This window comes from Oncorhynchus nerka, linkage group LG23, assembly GCF_034236695.1.
Source record: "Oncorhynchus nerka isolate Pitt River linkage group LG23, Oner_Uvic_2.0, whole genome shotgun sequence".
Classification (NCBI taxonomy): domain Eukaryota; kingdom Metazoa; phylum Chordata; class Actinopteri; order Salmoniformes; family Salmonidae; genus Oncorhynchus; species Oncorhynchus nerka.
Window position 1 is genome coordinate 29,723,206 of NC_088418.1, and position 26,678 is coordinate 29,749,883.

The window sequence follows — 26,678 nt, forward strand, 5'->3', positions numbered from 1 at the left end:
CACATCTACACACAATACCTCATAATGACAGTGAGAACATGTTTTTAGCAAATTTGTTAAAGATTTTAAATATAGAAATATGTCAAATTTAAATGAGTATTCACACCAGAGTCAATACTTTGTTGAAGCGTCTTTGGCAGTGGTTACAGCTTTGAGTAGTCTTGGGTGTGTGTGGATCAGCTTTGCACATCTGTATTTAGGAATGTTCTCCCATTCTTCCTTGCAGAGTTTCTCAAGCTCTGTTAAGTTAGATGGGGAGCGGTAGTGAACACTAAGTCTTTCCGCAGATTTTCAATGGGATTCAAGTCTTAGATTTGGCTGGGCCACTCAAGGACTTTCGTATTCTTGTTTTGAAACCATTCCAGCGTTGCTTTGGCTGTATATTTGGGGTCATTGTCCTGTTGGAACCTAAATCTTCACCCCGGTCGAAGGTCGTTTGCACTCTGAAGCAGGTTCTCGTCAAGGATTTGTCTGTATTTGGTTCCATTCATTGTTCCCTCTATCAATACCAGTCTCCTTGTTCCTGCTGCTGAAAAGCATCATCATAGCATCATGCTGCCACCACCATGCTTCACAGTAGGGATGGCGTTAGATGAGCTGTGCCTGGTTTTCTCCAGGTATAGTGCTTTGCATTTAGGCCAAAGAGTAACATTTTTGTCCCATCAGACCACATATTTTTCCCTTATGCTCGGAGTCCTTCACGTGCCTTTTTCCAAACTCCAGGTCTTCTGTCATGTGAAAACATGTTCTCACTTTTTCATTATGGGGTATTGTGTGTAGATTGGTGAGAGAATCTATAATTCATTCTGAATTCAGGCCGTAACACAACAATATGTGGAATAAGTAAAGGGGTGTCAATCACTTTTCTGAAGGCACTGTAGGTCACTGAATGGCTGGTTGTAGTGAATGTCTCTTTGTAGCTAGAACCTGGCAGCAAATCCTACACAAGGTCAGCTAATAGTTTAGTTTTCATCCAGCAGATTTTCACAGTATGGGTTTGTTCGGCTGATGTCTTCAAGCTGTTCCAGTGGAGGTATTGTGGTCCACATTGTTCCAACAACAGTTTGATAGGTGGAGGAGGGTGAGGTCAAGGTGAAGTTAGACACACACATGCTTGCTCACACACACACACAGATTTGTTGAGTAATATTTCCCAGTCTTATTTTTTTAGTGAAGGGTGTGTGTGTAATTTCTTGGTCCACTATTTGGCTCTGCTGGTGGTTGGTGTATATTGGGAGATTTATGAACCCCTGTCACCATTACAGAAATGGTCCTCCCAAGACTGAGCTAATTTACTCTAGTAGTGCAAGGAATTGCCAGGGACCTCGCAGTATGATATTATCACGGTACCTAGGTGATGATACGATATGTGTTGCGATTCTCATGATACTCATTATTCTATATATGTATTGTGATTCGATGTTCCAACATGTTGCTCAACATACAGCATGTCTGCTGCAGAGGGACAAGAGAGCCATGCAAAAAACAACGTTTTTATTAGTCTTGGAAATAAAAGTTCTGAGAACAAATAGACTCCCTATTTAAAACTAGAGTTTTGGTTTTGGAGTTCTAGTGCAAAAATGATATTGTGATATTGTCAATACGGTATATTGTCAAAAATAATATCCCAATATGTAACTATCGATTTTCCAATATTCTACAGCCTGACACCCACCTCTCCTGTTTTCCCCCTTCTATCCACCACCTTCTCCCTTCTGCAACCCCTCTCCCTTTCTCTTCTCCTCTCTCATCCCAACTACTTTCTTCTGACTCCCCCTTCCCCTCTTGCACAACCCTACCCCCACACTTTCTTCCCCCTCTTTCTTCTCTCCTGTAGAGTCCTTGCCTCTCTACTCTCCCCCTCTCTCTATTACCCCCCTGACTAAGCGCTATTGAATGTGCAATCCCAGATGTGCTAAATTACCCCTTGCCCCTTTACTGTAGGGATCCCAGAGCGTTACGTTAACCCCCAGTCCCTGCCCCCACTTATATAAACATACCTCCACATACCCATTACTTTCTCTCCAGCTCCTGGGGTGTTTTTGTGCTTTGTGTATAGTGTTCTGGGCATGCCGATGGTTCACTTGGTTGTGTGGATTTTTACTGGTGTGAGTTTATTTGCGTCCGTAATTGTGGAACGTCTCTTAAGCCAAGTGGCTTTTGCTGTTTTTGTAAGCCTGTGCAGTGCTTGCCGTAGTAAACATGGAATGATTTGTAGCGTTGGATGCCATTCAAGTCCAGATTAAGCAAGGATATTTGCCTCCAGTTAACTGAATGTTGAGAAACTGTAGATTGAGAATTTCTGTTGGACCGCTGTTTTCCCACTCTTTTTCTGATTCTCTCTCCTCTCTCTCTCCCTCTCCCTTTTCCTCTATGTGAGGGGATTAAATATCCTTGAGAGGTTATGTGAGAGTCTCGGTGCGGCAGTCTGCTGTGGGGCCTGTATTGTCTTTGAGCTGAGTTGGCTGACTTCACTCTCACCGGGGGTTCATTAGCTGGGGTTGAGCTAGGCAGGGTTGGGCTCTTGTTTATCCAGGCAGTTACATCCAGTTCCCATTGCACCCTTGCAGAGACTGTATATATCTTAATGGCCCAGTCCTGGTGATTTTGTTAAGTGTTTGGAAGTCTCACATAGCCTTTTCGCTTGTTGCAATACAAACGTTGTCTTTCTTGATTTGTTTCAACAGTGAGATGATTTTAATGACGTGGTCCATCATCCTTCGAGGGAAGACCAACTGCAAAACCATCAACGTCTGAACAACTCTTGTGACTCCTCTTGTGACTCCTGGTGTCCAGTGGAGAGGAGGCTCCTCAAACCCCCGGATATTGAGTGAAGCGAGAGGACTTAAAAGGAGGCACAACAAAATGGATGCCGTAGACACCATCCAGAACTCTGCCTTGGAGACCAAGGCTGAGCGCATCGCCCGCTACAAAGCCGAGAGGAGGAGAGAGCTGGCGGAGCGTTACGGAAACACTGAGGAAGTCAGCTCTAAATACACCAGGAGGGAAAGGAAAGCTGGTGAGACTTCTGAGAAAGAGAAGCCGGAGGACAGAAGCTCCAAGTCCGAGCAGACGTTATCTAGCCGGGCCTCCAGGAGTAGGATGGAAGACCGCGAAGAGTCTGACAGCGAGTCCTCCCAGGAGACCGGGGGCGATGAGGAGGCCCAACTGGATACAGCTGCCCCCTCAAAGCCTGCTGCCACCAAGAGGATTAACTCTAATCACAGGTGAGTCCAGTCAATTCCCCTTGTCCACTCCTGGCTCTATTGCAGCCTCCACCCGCCTGGTTTCAATTGACAGTTGTTCTGCCAGAGGTTTGGACGTTGCTATAGGGGCCTTTGGGGCACCCTGTCTGGAGACTAATCTAAGGGGAAAGCTGCCAATGTCAGTGGTTCATCACCATACACCCCTCCTTATAATAGATCAGGATAGGTTAGTCATGCTGCTATCATATCACTCCTTTTTGGAGGGAACCATTCTGGAATGTCCAGAGATGGACAAATTCCGTCAGTTGGGAAATGGCACATATGCCAAATGCTTTTGCTGAGACATGTTTTGCTGCATGTTATGACATCTTAGCTTCTTGTTATGGTTCAATTTACAGCTATTCATCGGAATGGTAATGTTTTAGCCTTTTCGAGAATAAAAAAAACATGGAAATGCTGCATAGGGAGTGGAGATTTGGGAGCAAAACTCATTCGCTGCCAACATTGTCCTCGATGTCTGCACATGGATGAAGCAAAACATGTCCTTTCCTCCATTTGGGATCTTTTCCCTGTAATCATCCCAAATATTCTGCCTAGTGTGCATAAGCCTGTTGGCTCCTGACAAGCAGCTTGAGGGGATGAGTGTAGCAGAGGAGGGGGAGATGGACAGACTGAAAGAGGAGAGAATGAGTGAGAGTACGGGGTTGAATTTGAATGAGTTAGAACACGCACCGTAGTTTGTGCCAAAGCTTTCAGCCCTCTCCTTATTGAACTAGATAAGTCTGACTGACTGCTCGTCAGATCTTATCGTCTCCTTACTACATGTTGATTAGGAAAGGCATGCACTCATTGTATTATGTTGCAATGCCCTCCCGGAAGACCTGTGGCATTTTACGTGTTTCTTCACATGCAGTCAAAGTGTAGTTATGCGGAGATATTAAGCTTGAGGGTGTTGTCGCGCTTGCGGGTCGCTTAAAAGTCTTAGCGCACATTCTGACCTAATCTCCAAGTCTCTTTGTGGCCCGTGCTGTTGAATCAAATCAAATTTTACTTGTCACATGTGCCGAATACTACAGTGAAATGCTTACTTTCAAGCCCTTAACCAACAATGCAGTTAAGAAATTCTCCCCTCCCCCCAAAAAAATAATTAGTAAGAGCTAAGAATAACATAATTAAAGAGCAGCAGTAAAATAACAATAGCGGGGTTATATACAGGGTGTACCGGTACAGAGTTAATGTGCGGGGGCAATATGTACATGTAGGTAGAGTTAAAGTGACTGCATAGATAATAACAGAGAGTAGCAGCAGCGTAGAAGAGGGGGTGCAATGCAAACAGTCTGGGTTGCCATTTGATTAGCTGTTCAGGAGTCTTATGGTTTGGAGGTAGAAGCTGTTGAGAAGCCTCTTGGACCTAGACTTGGCGCTCCAGTACTGCTTGCTGTGCGGTAGCAGATTACAGTCTATGACTAGAGTGGCTGGAGTCTGACAATTTTTAGGGCCTTCCTCTGACACCGCCTGGTGTCTTAGTGTGCTTGGACCATGCTAGTTTGTTGGTGATGTGGAACTTGAAGCTCTCAACCTGCTCCACTACAGCCCCGTCGACGAGAATAGGGGCGTGCTCGGTTCTCCTTTTCCTGTAGTCTACGATCATCTCCTTTGTCTTGATCACGTTGAAGGAGAGGTTGTTGTCCTTGCCCCACATGGTCAGGTCTCTGACCTCCTCCCTATAGGCTGTCTCATCGTTGTCGGTGATCATCGGCAAACTTGATGATGGTGTTAGAGTCGTGCCTTGCCGTGCAGACATGTGTGAACAGGGAGTACAGGAGGGGACTGAGCATGCACTCCTGAGGGGCACCCGTGTTGAGGATCAGCGTGGTGGATGTGTTGTTACTTACCCTTACCACCTGGGGGCGGCCCGTCAGGAAGTCAAGGATACTGTCGCTTAGTGATGAGCTTTGAGGGCACTATGGTGTTGAATGCTGAGCTGTATTCAATAAAAAAAATTCACATAGGTGTTCCTTTTGTCCAGGTGTGAAAGGGGAGTGTGTAGTGCAATAGAGATTACATCATCTGTGGATCTGTTGGTGCGGTATGCAAATTGGGCAGCTGGGCAGCTCTCGGCTGTGCTTCCCTTTTCGTAGTCTGCAATAGTTTGCATTCCCTGACACATCAGATGAGTGTCGGAGCCAGTGTATTATGACTCTATCTTAGTCCTGTGTTGACGCTTTGCCTGTTTGATGTTTCGTTTAGAGGGTTAGAGTCCCGCTCCTTGAAATCGGCAGATCTACCATTTAGCTCAGTGCTAATGTTGCCTGTAATCCATGGCTTTTGGTTGGGGTATGTACGTACAGTCACTTTGGGGACAACATCCTCAATGCACTTGTTGTTAAAGCCAGTGACTGATGTGGTGTACTCAATGCCATTGGAAGAAATCCGGAACATATTCCAGTGCGACACCGTAACATTGTTGTTTTTGTATGCGGGTGTTAAGTAAGGCAGGTATGTTGTTGTTGTTCAGGTATGCTCAGATGTTAGGGTCAGGCTGGTTTGCACACATTCACTGAACCCTCTGACTGTGGTTGTCTAAAAGTGGAATGGTTTAAAGGAAGCCATTAGTTATCTTCTCTGTTCTGGAGTAGAAGGTGAAAGACGGACCGTGCTTTATTTTTGTGTAGGTGGTAGGGCTGACCACATTTAGTCGACTGGTCGATAGGCTGTTGGTGGACCAATTTTTTTTTTTTCAGTGGCAATATAAACAGAAATGTATGCCATACGAGACTTATTCATATGAGTCTTATTCACGCCTGTCTGAGAGGACTAATCCGGAAGCGGGGATGGTACACTAGTATCACCAGTAGTACATTTAGCCTACCCTTAATTCCCATACTTTCTAATCTATAATGCTTGTTTGGTTATGGTCATTTCTGTTAATGCCTTCAATATATTATTATTACAGTCTTACCGTTGTCATTGTAGGAGTGGACATGTTGTTTGCGGGAGCGCACAACCTAGGATACAGTTGTGAGAAAGTTTTGGTTGAATTCATTCCATTTACCAGTTGTCAATTTATTAATTGTCTTTTGTTTGGCGCACTCCTGTCAATCTTGAGTAATGCCACGTACCTGATTTACACATAGAAGTAGGCCTAGTCTACCTGGCCTGCGTGCAAATGTAGACTTATAAATGTGCCCATTTGGGGATCTGATACTATTTCTGATTGTCTTAACTCACCATCACTGTGGAGCTTTTTTCTTTGCCTCAAATATCAAGAAAACAATCTGTTTTTTTTCGTGTTTTTTTTTTACATCTATTGAGAATGACAATAGTTCCTCAGTGTAGCCTATGTGAAAAAATATTTCCATCTCTCTCCCTTTAGATAACCGCTCGGAATGAAAGGGGGAAAAACTCATGCTCTGACGTCAAAAAATACCTGATTTACTTATCCCTTGTGCAAATAGCCTACAGCTGTGTCTATCTGTCAGGAGCTCACTGCGGTGTGAAACTCTGAGGGCCCTGAATTTTTTTATACATTGTTGCAAGTCTGCTAGCACGAGTTAATAGTTGATACAATGTTTCAGTTTCTTTGCCTTGATTTATAGGATATTTATTTTTATAAGCATATTTTCCACCTGCGGGCTGCAATGTTTGCGGGAGGTGGAGATCGGGAACAGGTTTTTTCTTCTACTGGTTAGGCTATATTGATCTTTGGCTCCCTCTTTAGTCATTTCTGTGTCTTCATTTTTATTTGCAGTGCTTAAAGCATCAGACAAGCTCAGTAGCCTACATATAGTTGACTTTATTCAAACAGGTTGTGTCTATATAAGGAAAAATACATGTTTACATTTTTTTACTAATCGATTGGTCGAAAGAACGGATGACTCTCGGTCTACCAATATTTTTGTTGTCTGGTATAGCCTAGTGGGGTGGGTGGTCAAACCTCTCTTCCTCGGCCAAGTGTTGTTTTGTGCTGTGTAAACCCATGCCGTGCTTGTAGTAAACACCAGTAATTGTGGAGTTGGGAGTGATTCAATTCCAGATTAACCAAAGACACTGGCCTCCAGGCTTGGCGGTAAACCGTATTTTACTTTATTGATGCATGGACAGGTTTGGATTTTTACTTTACCTTACATAACGCTATTTCAATGTTTTGTTTGTTAAATATAACATAAATGTAATAATAGGCCGAACTGTATGATGACATTCAAAATGATGGCAATCAAACATTCGTACCGCCAGTAAAAGACTGCTAACAGTTGAGAACTGCCAATTTTCTTGCAAGAGCTTCAGGCGTGCAAATACATACTTTTTTTGCCATATATATTGCCTGTGAGGCTGCACTGTTGCCAAAAGCACCCTAGAAATCGGCACAATGCCCCTTGTGGCAAAAATAAGATCTGCCAATGAATCCATTTAAAATAATTGGTCATAGAGAATAATTATTCAGATAAAGGAAAAGTGACTTTTTCCACAAAATAGAGGCATACAAAGACAAAACAAATGTGGTACACTGGAAATGATAACTAATTTGTGAAGGAAATGTGGTGAAATCCAAAGTTGTGCTATAAATATTAATTGGCTATGTCATAGCTAATTCGTTAACAATACATATTGGTACATTACTAGCTTAAACATGATTAGTGGGTGATGACGATTTCAGAACCAAAGTGGGGGGATAGAAAACAGGATACATTTTTACCCCATAATCTAGTGGTTAGTGGGATGGTAGATGCCTAGTTTCCCTTATGGCTCAGCTCAGGTACCTACATAGTACATCATTTATATATATATTACACACACACTGAAACTCTTTGTGAAAGCTCAGAGGCTCAGCAGATTTGAATTTATAATGTAAAATGAATGTGTTTATGCAACATGTTATCACCAAATCTTTTCAAACTAAAACGTATCGTTCCTGTATCTTATCGGAGCTCATGTATCTTATCGGAGCTCATGTATCTAGATGCCTATTGAATTGTCTTGAAATGGAAAGATGCACATCCCAAGTATGTCATTATTTATGTCTGTAGGCCTAATATGTTGACAAGACAAAACTATCTGCAAAGTAGCAGGCAGGTCACCTCTTTGGGACTTCCTGAAGCAGTGGAAGAAGAGGATCTAGTAACCTCAAAGATCTGGGCCCATTTTCACAGGGTTTGTGTTTGCTGAATCAATTTTGCCTTTCAGATTATAATGAACAGGGAGGGCCTGATTTGACTAATCTTGAGAATATTTTTGAAAACGGGCTCAGTAGTATTGTCCATTGACCCCCCTGAGATAATACACAGCATGCTCAGTCACGAATTAGCCTAATTTTCAAAAATCATTGGGTACTGCTGGATCCTCACTAGTAAAACCCATCCGGAATAAAATTGACCTTTCATGCATGTTCAGGGCAATAATGAATTATTGAACATTATCCAATTTGCATTCCATTTCGTTATCTAAAGACGCCCCCCTCCCCTTTTCATTCACTCTAGGCCAGGGCTCTCCAACCCTGTTCCCGGAGAGCTACTGTCTTGTACGTTCTCCAGGAACAGGGTTGGAGAGCCATGCACTAGGCCCTTTTGTACTAACACAATTATCAATCAGGCTTTCTGACGGTTATCGAAGATGGTGTCTGTCTGGTAGCTGAGAGCATCACAATCTCTCCGTGATCCTTAGAGACAAGTGTTTGAGTACCCCCGACAGCACACATTTTGTTTGTATCCCTGGACATGCTCACCTGCTGCCTGCTGTTGGGGTTACTTGAGGACCAGAGTTGGGGAAACACTGAAATAAGTGTTTGATTTATGACTTCTTTGGTTCACTCTGGCTGTCTGTTTTTCTTCACATTTTTTTCCTACTTCCCCTCATCTTTCAATCTGTCATTCTTTATTTTTTTCTTCTCCTTTTTCTTCTTGTTCTTCTCTGTTTGGACTCTAGCATGGACATGCTGCATGTCGTGGCCCCTCCCCTTCACCCGCCAGTCAAGCCAGGGGCGGGGTCAACCGCGCGTCGCCGACCCCTCCGGTTGCTAAGGGGGGTGTCTGAAGGGAGCCGCATGGCTAGCGGTCGTTTTCGGACTCAGCCGGTGACCGCCAGCGACGTCACAGCGAGTCAATGGTAGGGTTCAAGGAAGAGCCACTAGTCCACTGTACCGAGCTCAAGTGTAGAGACGCATAACATATAGCATAGCTGTGTGCAAGGGCATGCAACCAGTTGCTAAATCAGTTAGTTTTAGTGAAAAAAGCTTTCCTTGCTGTGGTCAATTTACTTAGATACCAGCCTAGTTGTTGTTGCAGTGTACCATTTTGTGGCTCAGCATCACCCTCTATTCCACTGTGCCCTTTTCCCCATTACCCAGCTTTCCCCTCCAGGCTCTTTTTGTGTTAAAATCAGCTCCTTCCTTGTGTTACATCATCATCCGTCCCCACATCAGCTGCTTTCCATCCATATTTAAAGGCCATTACTTATAGATGAACATCTGTCTTCAAATGGTTCAGCTTCGCTGTTATTATGGGTAGTGATGTGGCTGTAGGTGTGCATGGATACACAATGTGAGCAGTCTTTCTAACATCTGTGTATTAATGTTGAATTGAAAATTGAGGCGACGGTAAGTAGCCTTCTAACAGTTCTCAGATTTATGATATCGCGTGGATGTAGGCTTGCAAAATTCCAGTTGGAGGATTACCTTCCATGCTTATTCCTTCATGGGATTGCTGGAAAAACCTTGTGATTTTGGGAAAGTTATCAAAATTTCTTTATGACCTTATGTGATCCTTTGTGTGTGTGCCTGTACCTGTACGTGCCTCAGGGTTTCCATTAGGAAAATATGGTGCCAGACAATGTGACTGGTAAGACTTCAATTTACCAGCCATTTATCAGACCCATATGCATTGGGTGCATAATCCATTAGGGCGTTCACTAGGGCTGACCCCAATTAGTCAACTATTAGTCATTATTTTGAGATATAAAGACCTTATTAAACATTTAAATGAAATGAAAATTTGCACATGAAAACCATAACTGGCACGCAGATCGGTAGAAATGATCAGATAAATTGGCATTCCACATGAGAAATGTTGCAGATTCCTCGGAAACTTCAGGAGAGTAATGGCAGAATCTGCAAAAGCCGACAGGAGGAGGCTAGTTGGGTCAGGTTCCATTTTTTTCCTTTTTTCTAGTTCTCTCGATCTCTGGCAACTTTTGGTCGACCAAGATTTTTTTTAGCCTGGGACAGCCCCAGCATCCACCCACGGTCCTCAGAATGACTGAAATCACATTTAGATTGTGGTAATTCATCTTAACAGAACATGCAACTAATTTAACGAAGCAGCCAAATAAAACGTCATTTTCAAACATTTGCCAAAATGCAATTAGCGGGAAAACACCATTCTAAACAGTGCACATGCTAGCGGTTCCATATGTGACCGATATGAACATCTCTGTTAGAAACCTAGAAACCTGGGTTGCTAATATGACAAGGATTGCCCCTTTGGCATCTGGACAAGAAAGTTGAGATGAAAGCCAATAGAACAGGAGAGAAATGGAAAAGTGATGGGTCCAATAGGGAAGTACATTTATTATTTGGGTGCCATAGTTAAATAATTCCTCCTGTCTGTACAGAAATGAGTAAAGTAATTCAAAATACTTCACCAGAATGCATGACTTAGCCAGAGGAATCGAGGATCATTAGCTTCTTTAAAAATAAATAGCTGTGCTCATAGGCCTTTGTCTATTTGGGAAGGCCTAGCTGACTATTGAGTTGCGGCTGTCAGTTGAAAAGCATCTTAAATATGTGTGAAGATAATGTCTTGGGTATAATTTAGAATGTTGAGACAAGAAGGGGAGGGGTGTGTGGCAAGGATTTAGGCTCAGCTCTCTCTCGCCAATTCTTGCACATTCATTGTTTTATTCACCATTTACATACACTGAGTGTACAAAACATTAAGGACACATGCTGCTCTTTCCATGACATAGACTGACCAGGTGAATCCAGGTGAAAGCCACCATCCCTTACTGATGTCACTTCAATCAAGTGTAAATGAAGGGGAGGAGACTGGTTAAAGGAGGATTTTTAAGCTCTGAGACATGGATTGTGCTTGTGTGCCATCCAGAGAGTGAATGTGCAAGATGAGATTTAAGTGCCTTGGAAAGGGCTATGGTTGTAGGTGCCAGGTGCACTGGTTTGTGTCAATAACTGCAACGCTGCTGAGTTTTTCACGCTCCACAGTTTCCCATGTTTATCAAGAATGGTCCACCACCCAAAGGACATCCAGCCAACTTGACACAACTGTGGGAAACATTGGAGTCAACATGGACTAGCATCCCCACTGAACACCTTGGAGAGTCCATTCGCTGACGATTTTATTTTCAGGCTGGTTATCTCACATTATTAGAATTTTAACTTCTAGATTTTGAGAAACAAAAACATTATTGATATGAAACTATTCCACAAAAAGGGGAATAAAAACTGGCTGATGGAAACCCTGGCATGCCTGTGTGTTAGCAGGTGAAACCATGTCATCGTTTGTCCCCTTGCCACATATCTCAGTGTGTGACCACATTTTTCTTCTCTCGCTCTTTTTCTCTCTTTTAACAGCCTTTTGGAAGCTGGGGACGCCGAGGAGCCAGAAGGTAAGAACTCTGCTTTTACAGGCCTCAAAGGCACCATTGTACAAGGAAGAAAGTTTTTTTCTTTCCACCTCCTTTGTACTCTCTATACATTTCAATGTTAAAGAAAGGAGGCTACAGAGTGCACAGTACATTAAACAGATACACAGGTGCTATAGCTGTCGGGATAAGAGGGCATTGATAGGGCTAATGTCGCTCTTCGGAGCAGAATGAAAAGGGGCGATTTCGGCCCAGAGCCTTTTCAGTTCAGGCAATGTTTGAAAGCTGGCCATCCCACCTCAGGGGTTCATTTTTAGCATCAAAAGCAGAAGTGGTGGCACAGGGTGAGGCCGTGTGTGCGTTGCTTGTGCTTGCGTCCGTGTGTGTGCGCGCGCGTTTGAGAGGGACTGAGTGTGTAAGAAGGAGAGAGTATTCTGTTTGTATTTGTGTGTGAATGAGAAACAGAGGGAGATTGTGGGTGACTTAAGTGCTACTGTGTATAAATCAAGTGTGCGTGCATGACTGCGTGTGAGATGGAGAAATGTTCAGGACCTGAAGGGAAAGTGGCAAAAAGCTCTTTAATGCTGCAGCAATCCCAGTGCTTGTTCCGACACGGAGAGCTTGAGAGAGGGAAAATTGTGGAGTTCGACCATGGATCACTTCTTCGCTTCCTGACTCGCAACCGCCCACTTCGGTTAAACATTGGTGAAACAAAGCAGTGAAATAAATACAAAAGAGACCGAGGAAGAAGCAGAAGAAAACAAGGGAGGAGAAAGGAGGCATCGAACTGATGATACGAAAAGTTTCAGAAGGAGAGGAGACTGAGAAAAGTAAGCTCGTCAATTTAGTGTGTATATGCAGAGTTGGCAAAGCCTCCGTTTTGCTTTTGGAGTTTTCTATTGGAGGAAGAGGAGTGGGGGGATCAGATTCGGTGTCCCGTCATAGATAGTATGGAGTTCCCCACCCGTGAAACTGTTCCACTGGCAAGTGTGGCAGAGTTTAACTCTCTCAAATGGAAAAGGCTGGTCGAACTACGAAGAATGCTGGCTCAGCACATACAGTACCAGTCCAAAGTCTGGACACACCTACTCATTCAAGGGTTTTTCTTTATTTTTACTGTTTTCTACATTGTAGAATAATAGTGAAGAAATCAAAACTATGAAATAACACGCATGCATTTAGTAACCAAAAGTGTTAAACAAAATATATTTTAGATTCTTCAAAGTAGCCACCCTTTGCCTTGATGCCATTTTTGCACACTTGGCATTCTCTCAAGCAGCTTCAGCTGGAATGCTTTTCAAACCGTATTGAAGGAGTTCCCACATATTCTGAGCACTTGTTGCCTGCTTGTTGGCTGCCAGGTCATCTGATGCAGCACTCCACCACTCTCCTTCTTGGTCAAATAGCCCTTACACAGCCTGGAGGTGTATTTTGGATCATTGTCCTGTTGAAAAATAAATAATAGTCCCACTAGGCACAAACCAGATGGGCTGGCGTATCGCTACACAATGCTGTGGTAGCCATGCTGGTTAAGTGTGCCTTGAATTCTAAATAAATCAGACAGTGTCACCAGCAAAGCACCCCCACACCATCATACCTTCTCTGTGCTTCACAGCGGGAACCACACATGCGGAGATCATCCGTTCACCTACTCTGTGTCTCACAAAGACACGGCGGCTGGAACCAAAAATCTAAAATTTGGACTCATCAGACCAAAGGACAGATTTCCACCTGTTTAATGTCCATTGCTCGTGTTTCTTGGCCCAAGCAAGTATCTTCGTCTTATTGATGTCCTTTTAGTAGTGGTTTCTTTGCAGCAATTCGACCATGAAGGCCTGATTCATGCATCTCTTCTGAACAGTTGATGTTGAGATGTGTCTGTTACTTGAACTCTGAAGCATTTATTTGGGCTGCAGTTTCTGAGGCTGGTGACTGCTGCAGAGGATAAGTTCATTAGAGGTAGAGCTTTCTTTCCTGTGGCTGTCCTCATGAGAGCCAGTTTCATCATAGCGTTTGATGGTTTTTGTGACTGCACTTGAAGAAACTTCTCCGGATTGACTGACCTTCATGTCTGAATGTAATGGACTGGCGTTTCTCTTTTCTTATTTGAGATGTTCTTTCCATAATATGGACTTGGTCATTTACCAAAGAGGGCTATCTTCTGTATACCACCCCTACCTTGTCACAACACAACTGATTGGCTCAAATGCGTTAAGAAAGAAAACAATTAAATTAACTTTTAACAAGGCACACCTGGTAATTGAAATACATTCCAGGTGACTACCTCATGAAGTGGTTGAGAGAATGCCAAGAGTGTGCAAAGCTGTCAAGGCAAAAGGTGGCTACTTTGAAAAATCTCAAATCAAATATTTGTTTAACGCTTAACACTTTTTTTTGGTTACTACATGATTCCATATGTGTTATTTCATAGTTTTGTCTTCACTATTATTCTACAATGTATAACATAGTACAAATAAAGAAAAACCCTTGAATTAGTAGGTGTCTCAGCTGTTTACTGGTACTGTACATTTCACTTACTTCAAAGTTGTCTAACCCCTTGAAAATAAGAGAACCAGGTGACATTTTGAATTAATGTGTGAATTCCAACCACAGAGTTCAATTCTGGAGCGTCCCAAGAGATGCTGGGTAATATTCACATCAGCGCTGCTGGATCCATTGGCCCCTCTAGCCATCCCCGCTTTCCAATTGGCTCCCTGTATTTCCCTGAGGGATACAAGCTGTTTCATGATGAATGGGAATCACTTACGGAACAATTGCTAATCTTCAGAGGTGGACATTTTGCCAAGGCTTTTCCAGGCTTTTGTGTTTATTTTGATCTCTGTGAAAGGTCTAGGATGAAGTGATGAGGTTTGGACTTGAGTCAAACAGTATCTTAGAGTAGCAGTGATGATCTGGGATCAGTTTCCCCATGTCTGTATATCTTATTTATTATGATCAAGGCAAAATTGATCCTAGATCAGCACTCTACTCAGACTCTCAAAATGGTTTCTGGCTTGAAGTCAAAACGCAAAACCCCCACTGAGCATAACTAGAGTGAAGCTCAACTTCCTTGTGTGTGTGTGTGTAAAGGGTCTTTGCTGACTTGTGTCAGAAGTAGTTTTGAACAGCCGACTCCGGTGGATTTTGGATTACGTCAATGTAACGGCCACATGTAGCCGCACAGCTAAATATTCCTTTCCTTTGCACTTTAACATTCATTTGCACCAAACGTTTCATGACCAATGCATGGTTTTCATTTTTAAAAATCAGACACATTTTTTTAAAAGTTGTTGCATATATTAATTCTAAGTTGAGTGCACTCTCTTAGATTTATATTTCTAACATTAAAATCTAACAATTATTTCTATGTTTTACCATTTTAGTTTTTGCAGCTTTTTTCTGGTTCCCTGTCTGCAGCATGGTGGCCGGTGTGCTGCTAATTGGCACGATCTATAATCCTGAAATGGAAGGGCGTGTTGGGTGATACCACCACCATCCAGCATAGGGGAAATTGATTTCCCCAGTTTAAACTGTTATGCTACAATGTTCTATTCTAAACAATAGAAGCTTTTAAAATGGTAATTAATCAGGTTATTTCTAATTACCGCATTTGTATCTGCTGTGTTCTGACCTTATGGCTTCAATTAAAGTGAAGGCAGCAAAAACGTAACCACATGTAACATATGGATTTACATTTGTATACACATCAAAAGTCCCAATTCAAAGTTATACCTCCCTGTTAAATTGTATAAATAAAGCTGATCAGAACCGATCTGAATTCCGAAGTCTACTACATTTGCACTGTATGAGTCAGCCAGTGGCTATCAACACCTACAGTAGCTAGCTAATTTAGAGATTTAATAGGGAATTGAGCCACATTAAAGTAATCTGAAACGCCATCTAACCAGTTATTTAATAATATTATATGCAGTTTATCTAAGATAGCCAGCTAGCTAACTAGCCTAGCTAGCCAACCACCAAGGTCAGCATAAGTTGCAAGCCAGAGCTCAACACGATTAACAACTCGAAACTAGCACAGGCAGGAACCCACAGAGCACAATTTAAACGACACCAGCAGATCAAAAGCAAAGAGAGAGCAGAGACTTACACATTGATGCTTGGGGCCCAACCTATGGCAAGAGTGGCTGAAGTTGCTAAGCGAGAGCCAGGGGAGCGAGGCCCTTCAGAGGGATGAGGAAGAATCAGTGTGGCAGATAATCCGATATCTATATAGCGGGGGAAATCCAAAGTAGATTCCAGGAGCAATACTCCAGAAGCGGCAGAGTGCACAGTAGACTAGGGAGACAGTCAACAAGTCGGCGATCAGAGGAAAGCTTCAGGCAGGTGGATGTGATCACACAACAGCAGAGTCCAATGTCAGTCATCTAACACTAAGCCAATGTTTTAAAAGTAATACAAATAAATCTCTGGTAGCCTAATTCAGAGCTACCAGAGAAGCAAAGTTGACAAAACAAATATTTAAAAAATGAGGTACTAAACAATTAAAGCAGGTAGGGAGGATTTTTCTCATTTTGTGAGCCTGAGGCAAGAAGGCACAAAGAGCCTGCCTGTTGAACATGCAGGATGCCTCACGTGTGGGGAATACACGCTGATTGGTAATACGATAGCGTGTTTACATCACATTTCTTTGTGATTGGTGGATTGTAGCTCACCACCACCAACACTCGGTCTGGAATGTAATTACATGCTAGCATGGCTAGTGACTAAAGTTAGCCAGCTCGTGCTAGCTATTAAGATAGCATATGAACTCTGTAGCAGAGTAGGTTCTCTTAATGACAGTCGATATAGTGCATTCTGAGTAGTTCCAAAGTTACCCGAAAAAAAGTTCAATATTTAAAACCCCCAAAACTATTAAGAATAAATTGTTCTACAGTGCATTTGAAAAGTATTCAGACCTTTGACTTTTTCCACATTTTGGTACATTAGTCTTGTTCTAAAATGTATTAAATACATTTCTTTCCTCATCTACACACAATACCCCATAATGACAAAATCGAAAACAGGTTTTTAGAATAAAAAAAAAAAGACTGATGCCTTATTTACATAAGTATTCAAACCCTTTGCTATGAGACTTGAAATTGAGCTCAGATGCATCCTGTTTCCATTGATATATCTTTGAGCTGTTTCTTCATAATTCTTAAATGAAAAGTTTGGAACCACCAATGCTCTTCCTAGAGCTGGCCGCCCGGCCAAAATGAGCATTCGGGGGAGAAGAGCCTTGGTCAGGGAGGTAGCAAAGAACACGACGGTCACTCTGACATAGCTCCAGAGTTCTTCTGTGGAGAAGGGAGAATTCTCTAGAAGGACAACCAGCTCTGCAGCACTCCACCAATCAGGCATTTATGGTAGAGAGGCCAGATGGAGGCCACTGCTCAGTAAAAGGCACATGACAGCCCATTTGGAGTTTGCCAAAAGGTACTTAAAGGACTCTCAGACCATGAGAAACAAGATTCTCTGGTCTGATGAAACCAAGATTTAACTTTTTGGCCTGAATGCCAAGCGTCACATCTGGAGGAAACTTGCCTCCATCTCTATGTTAAAGCCTGTGGTGGCAGTATCATGCAGTCGGGATGTTTTTCAACGGCAGGGTCTGGGAGACGAGTCAGGATAGAGATAAAGATGAATGGAGCAAAGTAGAGATCCTTGATGAAAATCTGCTCCAGAGCACTCGGGACCTCAGACTGGGGTGAAGGTTCATCTTCCACCAGGACAACAACCCTTAGAAAACAGCCAAGACAAGGAGGTAGAGGCTTCAGGACAAGTCTCTGAATGTCCTTGAGTTGCCCAGACAGAGCCTGGACTTGACCCCTATCGAACTTCTCTGGAGATACCTGAAAATAGCTTTGCAGCGATGCTCCCCATCAAACCTGACAGAGCTTGAGAGGATCTGCAGTGAAGAATGGGAGAAACTTTCCAAATACAGGTGTGCCAAGTTTGTAGCGTCATACCCAAGAAGACACAAGGCTGTAATCGCTGCCAAAGGTGCTTCAAAATACTGAGTTAAAGGGTCTGAATACTTATGTAAATGTCATAACTGTTTTACATTTTTAATACATTGCCAAAAATGTTTTTGCTTTGTCATTATGGGGTATTGTGTGTAAATTGAAAAAACAACAACAATTTAATACATTTTAGAATAAAGATGTAACCTAACTAACAAAATGTGGAAACAGTCAAGGGATCTGAATACTTTCAGAATGCAATGTATATTATTTAAAAGTTCCTAAAACATTTCTTTAGGCTGTGGGAACATTGTCGGGATATGACAGGATGTACCGTGCATTCGGGAAAGTGTTCAGACCCCTTGACTTTTTCCACATTTTGTTACTTTACGGTCTCATTTTAAAATAGTTTTTCCCCCCTCATCAATTTAATCCATCTACAGATAGTACCCCATAATGACAAAGCAAAAACAGGATTTCTCTGGACAGTTTTTATGTTTTAGGAACATATATTTTGTTTTGTCCAGCAATGTTCCGACCAGACTGTTCCCACAACCTAATGAAACATTCTGGGAACCTTTTGAAGAACATATCAAATGTGTTCTGGGAACATTCTTGCAACATCAGGCGAATTTCCATAAGTATTGGGATGACTGCCATCTCAGAGGCACATGTCTGTAAAACTGAAACTGATGGGATATCCTCAGAATTCCCAGGCCCTTTTCTGACGTTTTTTGCTCCTGGGAAAGGCCCTTATCACTTTACAGAGCAGGTGGTGAATGTACAGTACTTTTCCCTCCCAGACAGAGTACAGAGTGTTCAGGCCAGCTATGGTAGGATTAGTGCGTGTATCTGTGGGTGGGAGGAAGTAGGTGTCTTTGTCTTTCTCTTTCGCTCTGTGTGTGTGTGTGACTGCATGTGTGCGCACGTGAATGAGCTGTCCTTCTGTGTGCAAGTGGGCCTCACACCAACCAACCAACCCTGTAAACACCGTTACAGCAACAGCTGTTTTAGAAACAAAACACACACAGACTTAATCCAAGACCTGAGGTGACTGATGGGTCGCTCATATCCTCCACAATAATGAAAGAAAAACATTCTGATGTGAACCTGTGAATTTGTGCTTATGTGTGATTTTTGACCAATGTTTAAATCAAATCACATACACGTGTGCTAATGTGTGTTTTTTTGACAGTAACTGACAGAAAGACTGATGACGGAGCCAAGATGAACATGGCTGCCGACATGTCTTTGATTAAGGTATACTCTGTGCGTGTGTGTACCTGTGTGTTTATGTGCACATATGCCTTTGTGTACAGCCATGTATTTGTGCATACTTGTATGGGTGTTTGTCAGCTGCAATTATGAATATGGCTACAGTACACAAGTATGAGTATCTTGCAGTTATGTTGCGTGTGTATTACCTAGGCCCCATTCCAACAATCCTCAAATCTCAATCTCAATTCCTCTTTCTTGCTCCATACATCTGGCCTAGTCCCATATCCCCCAAAGCTGATTACTCCAAAATATCCTCTATAATTGAGTTGTCCTGTAGAGTATGCAGACTGACCCGCACCTGGAGTCAGACTTGGCTCCTCCACTCCCTTGGAGATTGGAGTACAAACCTAGCCAAGATTTGGAAAGGAAAAAAAAGCCTGTGTACTCAGGCATACTCAAGGCCATATGTACACTACCATTCAAAAGTTTGGAGTCACTTAGAAACAGTTTTAAGCTGTGCCAACATAATTGCAAAAGAGTTTTCTAATGATCAGTTAGCCTTTTAAAATGATAAACTTTCAAGAATCAAGGAAATTTCTACGTGACCACAAACTTTTTTTGAACGGTAGTGTATATTAAAAAAATATCCCGGTACTGCCCACCTTTTTTTGTGCACGTGCACACATTTTTAAACCAAATGACAGAAAAGCACAGTAACAGAGTAACTGACTTTTCCCAGGCTGTTGGCCTTCCATGAGGGGATTGTGTAGTCGTAGGCCTAAAAGAAGGAAGCGGTGCTGTTGTGGTTCTAAAATTGGCCTTAGAGTGCCAGGGATTGGCCAAGTGGACCCAGATGGTAGCAAATGACAGTGTTTCAAGAAAGAGATGCACCCACTTGGTGTGTGTTTGTGGGTGCTCATACTCATGTACTCCATGAATGTGCGTTTTGTTTACGCGGGAGTTGGTTATCTTTTATAATACATTGAATTGAGCTCTGAGGCTGTAGGCCCTGCACCACATACAGGAAAACACACGTGGTGTGTACATCTTTGAGAATAGTTCAGAACTATAGATAAAGAGATGTATTCAGGATCATATTCATAAGGTCCCATGGTAACATTTTTCAATTTTGGGTTGTCCCCCTCTGTTCATCCATTTGTTTTTATTTCTTTGGTGCCTAATTAATACAACCCAGGCACCAAATAGATAGAGACGTACACATTGTACACCTTAGATAGTATGGTTCTCATCGACATCTGCTCTGCTGTAGGTCTGGACTCACTTGTTGTCCTGTTCCCTGGGTGTTCTCTTTGTTTATTTATATTGAGGGCTCCAGTCCAGCACTGGCTGGCTGAGAAACACTACTCTCGAGAGACACATCTCTCCTCCCTCCTCGTCAATCTCTTTTCTCCTCCTCATCGAGTTTGTGAATGGTGCCACTGTGTGTGGCAGAGTTGTGGAAAAAAGCCATATCTCAGACTAGCCAATAAAAGATTAAAGATGGGCAAAAGAACACAGACACTGGACAGAGGAACTTTGGGGACAGTAAAACCACAATGTCGCCTCCCCAGGGTTGGAGTAGGGTGAAGCTGCCCCTAGACGCTGATTTGGGTCAGATTCGCATTTTCCCTTACTAATGGTTGAGGTTCAAATTAGGGGAGGGGAAGCTGATCCTAGACCTTTATCTATGGGAAACCTCACCCTGAAACCCCCGGGGACGCTGTCTAATGTGGGAAATACTCATAAATCCCTTTTCCACCAGGGGCTGGAGAAGACTGAAGAGTCGTCTCCCCTGACAACAGAGGGGAGTGGTCGCCATGCCAACAACAACAGCCGAGCGCACACCCAGCCAATCACAAGCAAGGAGATGGTGGAGGCAGGCAGGTAGGCGGCGTCGAGGAGATATCATTGTATTATATTTATAAGGTCATGGGATTGTCTACAAATTTGAATGATTATACACTGGATTATGGACTCAAAACATAAACATGAGCGCACACACACAGTTATTATTTAAGTGTTTCCTGGTGCGTGGGAGCAACATGTCACTAGTCTGCTAGTGTAGTGAGTCAGCACAGATAAATACACAGTACAGTCAGCCTGTCAGATAAGTTGTATCACACGGTGGTGGTGTACGTTTCTGTGTTGTGTGTGTGTTTTCCTTTGTGTATTTTTTTTGTGGGTGGCAGGTACTTGAACCGGTCACTTCAACTCCTCACTCCTCCCAAAGTTTAACATCAATCCAAGTCACCCACATCCCAAGTGGATAGTGCACCAAGTACAGCCATGCTCTCATTACCATAGATACAACAGTCTGCTACCCATCAGCATGGCTACTGTGGTCTGTCTCTGTGTATTTGTCATAGCGGCCAGGCTAGTGCACCTGGTGCCGATTGTAAGTGGTTAGTAAACTCTACGTCCGACAAAATGTGCCCTAAACCGGATCTACAAATGATACCTGTGGCACCACCTGGGTGTAAGCCCTTCTATGAGCTACGCCTGGGACAGATCATACGCCTAGTAGGGAGCAGGCGTAGGGTGTTAAATTGGGACTATGTTATTTTATGATATGCACAGAAAATAATAGCAATCTATATTTTCAAAAGCATGCGAGTCTTGTGGTCATATTTCACGACCTCCGTGTGCTTTTAGCAAAATAATACACTTGATTTATGCTACATTATTGCATGCTAAATGTGTCTAATTAGATATTAGCAAACTACTAGATGAGCTGCCACCTCCACTTATTTGCCTTTTTCGGATATATTCGGGATATAGCCTCGGCTACTACGCGAGTGAAAAGCAAAGTAATCCGCCTGTTATACTAGGTTATCGTAGGCTACATAACAGGCTTTCAAAATGTTCTGATAACACTGTTAGACGAGCAAACTAGACTAAAGATTATTATCACCATTAACACTCAACTCAATTTGGCTAACACTGTCCCAGTCTAATTGTAACCAAATATCCAAATGGAGATTATGTGAAAACAAAAATCTGAGTCCCCACAATTATCTCAAAGCATCGTGATAATGATGTCCCAATCATAACGGTGCTGAAATATTAGTTTTATCCCACACGGCTTTTGCTTTAAAACGGTTTGATGGCTTTGGGAGTTTCAGTAAGCAACCATATGACAAATGCCTTCAATGGCATTAGTGTCCTTTATTCCAATATTTGTCATTCAGTTGTATTTATTCCCACAATAATTATTGATTGATCCATCCAGTTGTGGTTAAGAAAACGTGCACGCATAGTGGTGGGCTTTGCGGAGTGATGGGACATACCTCGCAAAGTTTAGAACTGACGTAAAGATGGTAACAGCCTAGCAACCATCATTATGAAGCACCGAATCTCATGAATGCGCATTGCTTACGGCGGACTTAGCTGGTGCAACAGGTGTAAATTCTGACGTAGCTGCGCCCGACCTTGCATTTAAGACCATGTTTTTTTACACCCAATTGGTGCATCCGGACCCTGTTTTATAACCAGAGTTCCAGACGAACTTGCATAGCATTTCAAAGGGCTTTTTGATCAGTGCAACTCAGCATTCATCAGGCCAGTTTCACAGACTATTGTAGTGGTAGCAGATAATGGTCCCTAACAGATATATAGATGCAGATAATGGTACCTAACATGTATATAGATGCAAACACTTTGTGTGTCTGTGGGTGCTCATACTCATCTACTTTATGTATGTGCATTTGGTTATGCGGGAGTTGGTTATCTTTTATAATATATTGTATTGAGCTCTGAGGCTGTAGGCCCTGCACCACATACAGGAAAACACACTAGTGTAGTGGTGGTGTGTGTTCGTCTTTGAGAATAGTTCAGAACCATAGATAAAGAGGTGTGTGTATACATATTAGAGGTCGACCGATTGTGATTTTTCAACGCCAAAACAGATACAGATTATTGGAGGACCAAAAGGGCCGATACAGATTAATCGGACGATAAACTGCAATTTTTTATTTTTTAAATGTTTTTGTAATAATGACAATTACAACAATACTGAATGAACACTTATTTTAACTTAATATAATACATCAATAAAAAGCTATTTAGCCTCAAATAAGTAATGAAACGTGTTCAATGTGGTTTAAATAATGCAAAATCAAAGTGTTTCAGTTCCTTGCTCAGAACATGAGAACATATGAAAGCTGGTGGTTCCTTTTAACATTCCTTTTAACAAGGTAAGAGGTTTTAGGTTGTAGTTAATATGGTATTTATAGGACTATTTCTCTCTCTACCATTTGTATTTCATATACCTTTGACTATTGGATGTTCTTATAGGAACTAGTATTGCCAGTGTAACAGTATAGCTTCCGTCCCTCTCCTCGCCCCTACCTGGGCTCGAACCAGGAACACATCGACAATAACCACACTCGAAGCAGCGTTACACATCGCTCCATAAAAGCCGCGGCCCTTGCAGAGCAAGGGGAATAACTACTCCCTGTCTCAGAGCGAGTGACGTTTGAAACGCTATTTGCGCACACCCGCCATTAGGCTGATAGGCTTGAAGTCATAAACAGCGCTGTGCTTGCAAAGAGCTGCTGGCAAAACGCACAAAAGTGCTGTTAGAATGAATGCTTACGAGCCTGCTACTGCCTACCACCACTCAGTCAGACTGTTCTATCAAATCATAGACTTAATTATAACATAACACACAGAAATACGAGCCTTTGGTCATTAATATGGTCGAATCCGGAAACTATCATTTCGAAAACAAAACGGTTATTTCAGTGAAATACGGAACCGTTCGGTATTTTATCTAACGGGTGGCATTAACATCTGCTAACCATGTGTATGTGACAAATAAGATTTGATTTGAGTCTAAATATTCTTGTTACATTGCACAACCTTCAATGTTATGTCATAATTAAGTAAAATTCTGGCAAATTAGTTTTCTCAGGCTGCCCAAACTGTTGCATATACCCTGACTCTGCGTACAATGAACGCAATGACACAATTTCACCTGGTTAATATTGCCTGCTAACCTGGATTTCTTTTAGCTAAATATGCAGGTTTAAAAATATAAACTTCTGTGAATTGATTTTAAGAAAGGCATTGGTGTTTATGGTTAGGTACAGTCATCCAACGATTGACATGCGAGATAAACGAGTAATATCATCAACCATGTGTAGTTATAACTTGTGATTATGATTAATTGTTTTTTATAAGATAAGTTTAATGCTAGCTAGCAACTTACCTTGGCTTCTACTGCATTCGCGTAACAGGCAGTCTCCTCGTGGAGTGCAATGAGAGGCAGGTGGTTAGAGCGTTGGACTAATTAACTGTACGGTTGCAAGATTGGATCCTCCGAGCTGACAAGGTGAAAATCTGTTCTGCCCCTGAACAAGGCAGTTAACCCACTGTTGCTAGGCCGCCATTGAAAATAAGAATGTGTTCTTAACTGACTTGCCTAGTTAAATAAAGTTATTTAAAAAATTGTTATGAAAACTTTGGCCCTAATTAATCGGCCATTTCGATTAATCAGTCGACCTCTAATACATATATACATACATACAGTTGAAGTCGGAAGTTTACATACACCATAGCCAAATGCATTTAAACTCCGTTTTTGCATTTTTGCATTTAATCCAAGTTAAAATTCATTGTCTTAGGTCAGTTAGGATCACCACTTTATTTTATGAATGTGAAATGTCAGAATAATAGTAGAGAATGATTTATTTCAGCTTTTATTTCTTTCATCACATTCCCAGTGGGTCAGAATTTTACATACACTCAATTAGTATTTGGTAGCATTGCCTTTAAATTGTTTAGCTTGGGTCAAATGTTTCGGGTAGCCATCCACAAGCTTCCCACAATAATTTGGGTGAATTGTGGCCCATTCCTCCTGACAGAGCTGGTGTAGGTTTGTAGGCCTCCTTGCTCGCACACGCTTTTTCAGTTCTGCCCACAGATTTTCTGTAGGATTGAGGTCAGGGCTTTGTAATGGCCACTCCAATACCTTGACTTTGTTGTCCCTAAGCCATTTTGCCACAACTTTGGAAGTATGCTTGGGGTTATTGTCCATTTGGAAGACCCATTTGCAACCAAACTTTAACTTCCCTGACTGATGTCTTGAGATGTTGGTTCAATATATCTGCATCATTTTCTTCCTCATGAGGCCATCTATTTTGTGAAGTGCACCAGTCTATCCTGCAGTCTATCCTGCAGCAAAGCACCCCACAACATGATGCTGCTACCCCCGTGCTTCAGGGTTGGGATGGTGTTCTTCGGCTTGCAAGCTTCTCCCTTTTTCCTCCAAACATAACGATGGTCATTATGGCTGAACAGTTCTATTTTTGTTTCATCAGACCAGAGGATATTTCTCCAAAATCAAAATCATCTTTGTCCCCATGTGCAGGCTTTTTTATGGTGGTTTTGGAGCAGTGGCTTCTTCCTTGCTGAGCGGCCTTTCAGGTTATGTTGATATAGGACTCGTTTTACTGTGGATATAGATACTTTTGTAACTGTTTCCTCCAGTATCTTCACAAGGTTACTTGCTGTTGTTCTGGGATTGATTTGCACTTTTCACATCACAGTACGTTCATCTCTACAAGACAGAACGTGTCTCCTTTGTGAGCGGTAGGGTGGCTGTGTGGTCACATGGTGTTTATTCTTGCATACTATTGTTTGTACAGATGACCGTGGTACCTTCAGAAATTGCTCCCAAGGATGAACCAGACTTGTGGAGGTCTACAATATTTTTTATCTGAGGTCTTGGCTGAGTTCTTTTGATTTCCCCATGATGTCAAGCAAAGAGGCACTGAGTTTGAAGGTAGGCCTTGAAGTACATCCACAGGTACACCCCCAATTGACTCAAATGATGTCAATTAGCCTATCAGAAGCTTCTAAAGCTATGACATCATTTTCTGGAATTTTCCAAGCTGTTTAAAGGCACAGTCAAATTAGTGTATGTCAACTTCTGACCCACTGGAATTGTGATACAGTGAAATAATCTGTAAACCATTGTGAAAAAAATGACTTGTCTCATGCACAATGTAGATGTCCTAACCGACTTGCCAAAACTATAGTTTGTTAACAAGACATTTGTGGAGTGGTTGAAAAACGAGTTTCATTGACTCCAACCTAAGTGTATGTAAACTTCCGACTTCAACTGTACATACGTACACACAGACTGAACAAAAAAAATTAAACATGTAAACTGTTGGTCCCATGTTGCAGCCAACATTTCCATATGGGCCCCATTAGGGAAACCCAACAGGGACCTAGAGAAATGGGCTATCACACTTACCTACATGGGTCCCAGGTGTTTACCCAAATGGATGTGTATTGTGACCTGTATGGGCAATAAGTAGGCTGTACCATTTAAAAAATAAAAAATTCAATTGTGCTGTCCACCTGGGACGAAACTGTCTCCATGCACGACGCAGATGTTGTTGCCCGAGCAAGCTTTCTTAAGAGATGACAAAAGCAGTTCTTTATAAAATAAATTTTTATTTTAGCACATGCTCAAATCAAATACAATGCAGGAACTCTGAATACAGGTATAGTTAAATAAAATTACCAATGTGCACATTGGTTTCCTCACAATTTATACAATCCCAAAAATGTGCATGTCAGCAATGAAGTTGTCACCGTGTTACCACTGTCAGGTCCTGACTCTTCTTCATCCGTGTCGGAGTCTTGTCTGCGGATCAGAAGTTTCCTCTGCTTTTTTAAAAGTTAGACC

At 42.3% G+C, this 26,678-nt stretch overlaps 1 protein-coding gene across 4 annotated transcripts in view; it reads left to right on the forward strand.

The window, feature by feature from the left end:
* Positions 1-26,678, forward strand: part of svild (supervillin d) — a 108,851-nt gene that overhangs the window by 30,014 nt on the left and 52,159 nt on the right. For all 4 annotated transcript variants that reach the window (XM_029629662.2, XM_029629661.2, XM_065008036.1 and 1 more), the window contains exons 2-5: positions 2,688-3,227; positions 11,788-11,822; positions 18,957-19,021; positions 20,742-20,863. In XM_029629662.2, the coding sequence (XP_029485522.1) occupies positions 2,866-3,227; positions 11,788-11,822; positions 18,957-19,021; positions 20,742-20,863 (584 nt within the window). In that variant the 5' untranslated portion in view covers positions 2,688-2,865. The remainder of the gene's footprint in view (positions 1-2,687; positions 3,228-11,787; positions 11,823-18,956; positions 19,022-20,741; positions 20,864-26,678) is intronic.